Here is an 8,428-nt window from a genome sequence, read left to right on the forward strand (position 1 = left end):
CAAACCACCCTTACACCCCCTACGAACGTCAACAATGTTACACAAACTACTCCTCTTTTTTTGCTGTCAGAGATGGCTTCTGTAATTATGCAGAAAATAGGGATGAGTTGTATAAATAGATCATAGATTAAGGAGTGCAAATATAATTACTCCTAGTAGTTATTGATTAATTATACATATTTGATATTGTTAATTGATGGATATTACCTGAAACTTGTTCTTGGGACCTTAATCTTAACTATTGAGCTAAGACATTATTGGTAATATATATTGAGTATTATTATTTTTTTGCAACAATCATACCTTCATCAACAATAATAGAAAAAAAAAATCTAGACAAGACCTATTATTACAGTATACAATACTTACTATGTTTACAACATTCAATATTGTTGGGTATTCACCCTTCAATGGAAGCTCAAGAACCCTAATTAACTATTACAGATTTATGAGTTTTGAACCCTTAAATAATACAACCAGATTTACAGAATGAAAAATCAACAAATGAAATAATAATACAGTAGAAATAAAGAATACAGCAGATTCGGCTCAAGGAGCCCGAAATCCCGAGAGGCAAGACACGGCCACAAAAGGCCGGCAACCAATCTCCCGATTGCTCCGATTTTTCACCAAGAAAAATATTAGGATCGTTCACACATAACCAAACACTAAGGAGATTAAACCAACCACTGAGGATATCACAGAGATTCTCAAGAACACTAAGTTCTTTTGTCTCTAAACTTTCGGATAATACTTTCAGATTAGATAAACAATATTAGATAAAGGAATAATCTAGACAAGATCTATTATTATAGTATACAATACCTATTATGCTTTATATATAGTGAATTTAAATTCATACCATTTAAAATCATGAAACCTCTAACTAACAGAAGTAAAAACCTCATTGATTAATATATATTGATCATTAATTATTAAAATTTATTATATATTTGTAATCAATTCGCAGAATAAATAAAATGAAACAAAATCACAGGGGAATTTATTAAAAAAATGTCAAAAAAAAATTAATAAAGTAGGGTGAAATTGAAGGTGTTAGAAAAGTACGTGGCACCGCGGTGCCACAATTTTTTATTTGAAAAAAACAAATTCTTTGTGTCACCGCAGTTGCCAACCGCGGTGAATTTATTTTTTAAAAAAAAAAAAATTTAATGTGTTACCGCGGTGACAATTTTTTTTTTTAAAAAAAAAATTTATTTCACGACGAATTGTTGTCAACTTCTCGTTAAAATTTCAGCACCATTATGGCGAGTTGTCAACCATCAAATATACTGTTCGACTCCCCTTGATGAGACGAACATTTCTCCATAAACAATTTCAAGTTTTATCAATCGTAAATAATGAATTTTTAGCACGAACACCGCACCTTTCGGCCGTCGATTCGCCGCCACCGGAGCGACCCACGATCACGAACCACTGCCACTGACTCGCCTCGACCTAACGGTTCTAACGAGACCAACCTAGTTCAATTTTATTAAATATTTGTTAAGATATGAAAATTTGAAGTTTTTCCGCCGAAAATTCGCGCTGAAACTGTTTGCTGCCATTTCTCCACCGTCAGGACGAATCACAGATTAAGACCATAGCCGCCCGAATTCTGTCGTCCAGACAATTCCAACAAGACCAATCTTGCTCAATTTCATCAAGTATTTGTTTGTTCAATTTTTAAAATAGTTATAATTTTATTAAATTCTATTTAATTAATTAATAATACTATTTATAATAAATTTTAACGAGAAGTTGACAGCAATTCGTCGTAAAATAAATTTTTTTTTAAAAAAAAATTTATCACTGCGGTGACACATTAAATTTTTTTTTTTTAAAAACAATGTCACCGCGGTATGCGTGACAAAAATAATTTGTTTTTTTTAAATAAAAAATTGTGGCACCGCGGTGCCACTTACTTTTCTAACACCTTCAATTTTACCCTACTTTACTAAATTTTTTTAATAAATTCCCCAAAATCACACGTATATACGTAAATCTGTAAGTTAGGTAGATGCGATGGAGAAATTTGATTGATTCAATTTAACCTATATTTTTTGTGTCTTCCAAGATTATTGTTAGAATTAAATATTTATTTTATAATATTTTAGGAAGTCTAATTATATATATATATATATATGAGTATATGTTGCACACTTACATGTTATTGCACAATTAAGTTAATTTTTTTAAAAAAATATTATTATTTTAAAAATATATTAATTTGATTAATAAAACATTTTATAAGTATAAGAAATAAGAAAATATTTTTGAGAGAGAAAAAAGAGATGTAGAAATTGAGAAAATAGAAAATGAAAAGTTAAAAAATGAGGTAAAAACAAAAAGTTGACAAAAGAAAAAACCAAATCAATTAAATATTAAAAATAAACATTGACATATCAATAAATTAAAGATACCAATATATATAATACTTTTTAATTATATAAAAGTATAGATTTTGTTGATGGGTCAACTTAAAATCTTCTTCATACATATATAACATATGAAATAAAATGCAATATATATATAAAATTAATTTTTAATTAATAAAAAATAAACCGGTTACTACAGATATTATATCATATAAAGACACATTTAAAACTATGAGTGTTTTAAATTTTCTTAATTTTAAGTTATATTTGAATGGAATGATTCGAATTTGAAAGTTGAATTTAATTTGAAAGTTGAATTTTTAAGAAAATGATTTTAAATGATTTTGCAACAATTTTTTCTTTTTTGAAAAAAATTATCTAATATTTTGTAAAATATGATTTAAACAGGTTTGGCTTTCTTTTTTTATATATATTAGTTGTTGTCACGTTTCGTTTCTATGTGTATATAATAAAAAAAGATTTACATTTTAAAATATACTATAAATAAGAATAAAATATATAAATTAATATATTAGTCTCATATTAGGGTAAATTACATTCCCCAATTGTTAGATACAAATACTCGAACATTCCAAAATTACAATATGCCCCTTCAAATTAGGTGCTAATTACAACTATCCAATACAAAAAATTGAGTTTTCACTGTACTATAAATGATCACGGTTTAAAATCCATGATAAATCAATATTATTAACCACGGTTAAATAAAACTAATACAAAAGTTTAAATTTTTACCACGATCAATATTCGTCATTATTTTAGTCATAGCCAAAATATTTGTCATAATTTTAGCCATGACTAGTGCTTTAGTTACATTTGCAGAAACAACGTCTAATAGCCGTTACAAAACTGTGGATGATTTTTATCAGATATAATTTCTTTTTTATTTTTCCTATAGTAATCAATCGTATCGAAAAATTATATTTTTTCGGGCGATCCTATATTCAGATGAAAAAATTTACAAAAATATCTTTCAAAAACATTAGATACCACCCCTCAAAATATGTAACTATAATTTTATAAAAAAACAAAAAGATGTTCATATATTTGAACTGAGTACTCATATAAATTTACCCAATTTATTATCTAAGATTTCAAATCCCTATTTCCAAATCCATATCAATTCAAACTTAAATTTTTTTTTCTCGTGCTACAATTTTTTTCCCAAGAAAAGAGAGCTTGACCTCACACATATATATTCCTACCGTATCTCTCCCTAGAAGGAGAAAGAATTTTCTGTAGATGCAGTGATCGAGGCATTCTCTCTTTCTTTGCCTTGTCTCCATCCATATCTCTTCTGTTTGCCCGTGTGAGGGAGTGGGACTGAGATGAAAAAAGAGTACACTTTACGCCACTGTGTGTTGTGTGTGTAAACCTCTTCAAGATTAATAATTTCAAAGTTGAAGGATAATCATTAATCAGAGAGATGGAGATGGAGGTTGTCCGAGAGAGGAGGAGGGTTTGTAGAGAAATGAGCAGTCCTGATCATGAGAAGAGGGGCAGAGGAGTGTGTGTCCAAACAAGAATTATGCGGCAGCCCACCTTCAAGAAAGTTCAGGTTGTCTATTACCTCTCAAGAAACGGACATCTCCAGCACCCTCATTACATGGAAGTCACTCATCTTGCTCATCAACAACTTCGTCTCAAAGGTATATTACATGTTATTGGTTTTTTTTTTTGTTGGTAAATGCGCGTATCAGACAGACGTTGGTAGCCGATTTTGTAGTAACATGAGATATAATATTGAAAGCTACTCGTGGTTGTTTCTTGCTGCAGATGTTATGGACCGGCTTACAGTGCTCAGGGGCAAAGGCATGCCCTCACTTTACTCCTGGTCTTGCAAAAGGTACTATGTCTGTGTGTGGGCGCGATGTTTTCATGTGGTTTAATTCGCTTTCTAGTGTGGAAATTTGAATTAAATAGTTTTCATATTTGGATTTTTTTGGTGATTTTGGAGCTCTTGGTTGTTCGGACTTGCGCATAGATTGCATACATGGAGGGTAGTCATTGTGTTAAACGCAGACTCAAAGTTTCAAGAATCACCAAGAATTTTTCAGACAAAGATTTTGATGGGGTTGTTTGGCTACTTTTTAGTATGGAAAATATATAAATATATTCCTTTTCGTTAAAGGGAATTTCTCATTTCACGGAAAGGATTGTTCTTGGTGAGTTCCCAAGTCCTTAAATCATAAGGACTCAATTTCATACATGGATGGTCGTAATTGTTAGTTGGCAAGATTCCGACTGTTGTGAATCACCAAAAATTTTCTTCAACAAAGAGTAAGCTGTGTGGCTATGTTTTTTAATATGGAAATGTAAATATATTGTATTTCATATGTGGGGAGATGGGAATTCCTCGGTCACCAAAAGAGTGTTGTTGTTCTTGGTTAGTTTTGGAATCTCGGAATTATTCATATACATGAATGGTAGTGACTGTGCTAGAGTCAGAGTTGTGTGGTTATGAAGTCACAAATAGCATGAAGGATACATGCTTACATGTATTAATTGGTGGGTGATGGTGTTAGGAGCTACAAGAATGGGTATGTGTGGAATGATTTGGTAGAAAATGATGTGATTTATCCATCAGAAGGAGCTGAATATGTACTCAAAGGATCTGAACTCATTGAGGGCTGCACAGGTAATTTCTTGTTTTGTCTTCCTAGAATGTCTTGAATAGACCAAAATTGCACTGTACTGAGGTTTCATTCTTGAAACTATGGACTTTAGAGAAACTGCACCATCTTCAAGTTGGATATGCTGGCCAAGACTCAGACTTCCAGCCCAAACGCAAGTCGTTAGGATCGAAACAACGGACGGAGCCCGATGTCATGGCCAATACGAGGTATGATCGTCGTGGTGACGATGATGGAGGAAATGCGGAAGAAGATGAGGAAGAGGAAGAATATGAAGAGAAAAGGAGCTGCACAAGCAGCACGACCCCACACTCTCGGTGCTCGCGGGGTGTCTCCACTGATGAAATCGAAGAGTTTAAGCAACAACAAGAGGATGCAAGAAAGAATGTCCCTGCTGCTCAGCTTTCCCCTGACACCAACTCATTCTCGTCCGGTTCCACCACGTCGTCTGCCGTCTCCGACAAGGTGAACAACAGTGCAATTCAAAATAGCAACAATAATAATAACACGTCTAAGCGATTTGAAGACGGTGATCCAGTGGGGAGTGAGACATTGCTGAGCAGAAACTCTATGCTCCTCAGCCTGATTGCATGTGGTGGCTCGGTGTCGTTCAGGAAAACTGTGGCCCCACCAGTTGTGAAGCAGGCTTTGCCGCCGTGCGTGGCGGCTAGGAAGAGCAACGGTGGTGGCAGCGGCGACATCCATAAACGGGTTGTTTGCAAGGCGGCAGCAAAGGTGGCGGTGGAGGAGGCCGATGAGATGATAATAGGCTGCATGTCTGAGAATCCGCGGTTCGGCAACTTGCAGGCAGAGGAAAAGGAGTATTTCAGTGGGAGTATCGTGGAGGGCGTAGCCACAGAAAGAAGTCAGGTTGAGGCTGGACTGAAGAGATCATCTTCCCATAATGAAGAAAGGTGAGTACTCATCATGCAATCCTTTCTTACAAATTCCTCCTGGATTTGGACATGTTTAGTTTCTTATTCTTGTACATCATGGTAAGTCACTTGATCAGAGTTCTATATAAGAATTTAATCACACGATAAATATATTATACTTCATAAAAAAAAAAAAAGGTACTAACACCTAATTTAGACCAAAGGAGCAGCTGTTTCCCATAAAAAAAAAAGGACAAGAATCATAAGACTAACAAGAAAAAAAATGAGAGGGACATGAAGATGATGTCAAATGATTAAGTTGAACTGAAGTCAACTCAAATAGTTTGTCAGGTGTTGTTCTGCTGTGGAAAAAAGACAAAGGAAAAACCAAAAAGATCATAACAGAGATGATAAAACATCAAGAAATGGGCTTGTTCTTTAGCTTTTGGCAAGAAGCAAATTTGCATTTTTTAGTGGGGCCCATTTGGTATGTGCACAACAAAATTGAGTTTTGATTTTCTCTCCTTTCTAGGCTTTAGGTTCACAAGACTTGGAGCTTCCAACCACAATCATATGACACAGTAGTTTTCTATGTATTAGGTCAACTTTGGTTCTTAGTCTCATCATACGTTGGATTGTGGAGCTGAATCCAATATTATCATTACGTCCAGTAATTACGAACTTTTTACACTTTTTTTCGTCAAAGGATGCATTTGTAATCTTGTGAACTGCCTCATAAAGTAGTTGATGAATAGTCGTCCATTATGATTTTGATCGAACTATATTAATTACAGAGTAAGTGAATGCACTTTCTATGTTATTAATCATTCTCCCTAAATTATACACCAATTACACGACAAGTGTATTTACTTACCGTATAATCGATTTAGGTCCAGTCAAATAAATTTGAGTTAAAATTTTCTTATGATTTTACTACAAAATCTACCCTAATTGGTTTTGTTGTCATTCTCAGTATTCGATTTCTAGTATTTCTATGTGAGTTTTGTTATTATATTGCCTTTGTGTAAGAAATGAAAGTACGGTTGAATTAATAAGTTATGTAATACGTTTTTTCACAAAAAGACGTGACATAGTGAAAGTGCGTTTGAATGAAGATATCTTATAATATTTTTTATTATACAAAAAGACGTCATACAATGAAAATATATTACGATTAAGATGTTTTATGTTAGTTTTTTGTACAAAAAAGACGTGATAGAATGAAAAAAATGCCGAAATCATGATGTTTTGTGGGTTGCTGAATATTATTATATATCTTATGTCAGAACAATCGTCGGCACCGCCGACATGAGATAATTTTACTATAATTAAGGATATCGATCCTCGGGACATGCTAAGGTAATTTTTTAAATTTAATATGATCATACACTAGTTTTATCCTTGATCAGGAGCGCCATGAATGGGGTAGCAGAAGCAGCTGAGGAGGAAGTGGAAAAAGAGAGAGGGGTGAAAGGGAAATGCATTCCGAGGAAGAAGACATCTTCAAAAATGTCCAAGAAATGACAACATGAAAAGGCTTCATTGCATTAGCTGTCGTCTGCTTGCAACTTTTATTGTACCTACTTATGAACAGTTAATGTGGGATTTATGGCAATGAATGTGATTTTCCCAACTGTGTGACCAGTGAAATGTTGATAAAAGCTGTGCAGTTTGATCTGTGGAGGAGATAAAATTCCTGTTGTCTCTTTGTCTCTGCTGCTCTTTGACAGTGTGCGGAAATCATTAAATTGCTCTTCTTGTTGTAGCTGGTACTGAGTGTTTATAATGGGAGTAGTAATTATACCCCGGGGTAAATTACATCGCCAACTTTTAAAATTTAATTTGATTACGTAAATATTATTTTGTCTATTACATCGATGATCTTTGAAATTAGATCTGATTACACAGATATTTTATGCCACTTACATCGACAACTTTTGAAATTAAATCTAATTATGTAAATATTTTCATCCACTTACATCGAAAATCTTTGGAATTAGCTCTGATCATACAAATATATTCTGTCATTTACGTCGATGACCTTCGAAATTGATTTGACTACGCAATTTCGACCACTTGCAAAATTATAAGTACATTCCTTGGCAGAATGCTAATTTACTTATATTAGGGGTCGGTTTGTAAAATTTTGTTCCTAAGTATTTAGTAAAATTGTAATCACAACTATAATATCAGGGTGCGTATTTACAATTTGCAAAGATCGGATAAATTTATTTAGTTAATAATCATCTTAAAGATGTTTAAAATTAGATTTGTATTTTTTAATGTTAAGATTTTTTCTTCAAGAGTTTGGATTTTAAAACAGTCATGATAATGATAAATAAATTGTTAATTATTTGTTCATATTTTGATGCAGGTCACTAAATCTGGTACCCTGAGATCGGTTGGCTGATTCCCTCTTTGAGTTTCCAACTAGTGGATTTTGAGAACAGAACACACATTAGGTTTGCTGGGTAGCCCCTAACTAAGGCCATCCGATACTTAAATTAGAAAGTGGGGTCGA

The 8,428-nt window shown here is 33.3% G+C and overlaps 1 protein-coding gene across 1 annotated transcript; it reads left to right on the plus strand.

The window, feature by feature from the left end:
* LOC105171180 (protein UPSTREAM OF FLC) lies at window positions 3,638–7,540 on the plus strand. Its single transcript, XM_011092208.2, has 5 exons — window positions 3,638–4,048; window positions 4,176–4,245; window positions 4,925–5,037; window positions 5,127–5,946; window positions 7,317–7,540. The coding sequence occupies exons 1-5, from the start codon at window positions 3,826–3,828 to the stop codon at window positions 7,429–7,431; spliced, it is 1,341 nt and encodes a 446-aa protein (XP_011090510.1). The 5' UTR covers window positions 3,638–3,825; the 3' UTR covers window positions 7,432–7,540.

This window comes from Sesamum indicum, linkage group LG9 (genome assembly GCF_000512975.1).
Source record: "Sesamum indicum cultivar Zhongzhi No. 13 linkage group LG9, S_indicum_v1.0, whole genome shotgun sequence".
Taxonomy (NCBI): Eukaryota; Viridiplantae; Streptophyta; class Magnoliopsida; order Lamiales; family Pedaliaceae; genus Sesamum; species Sesamum indicum.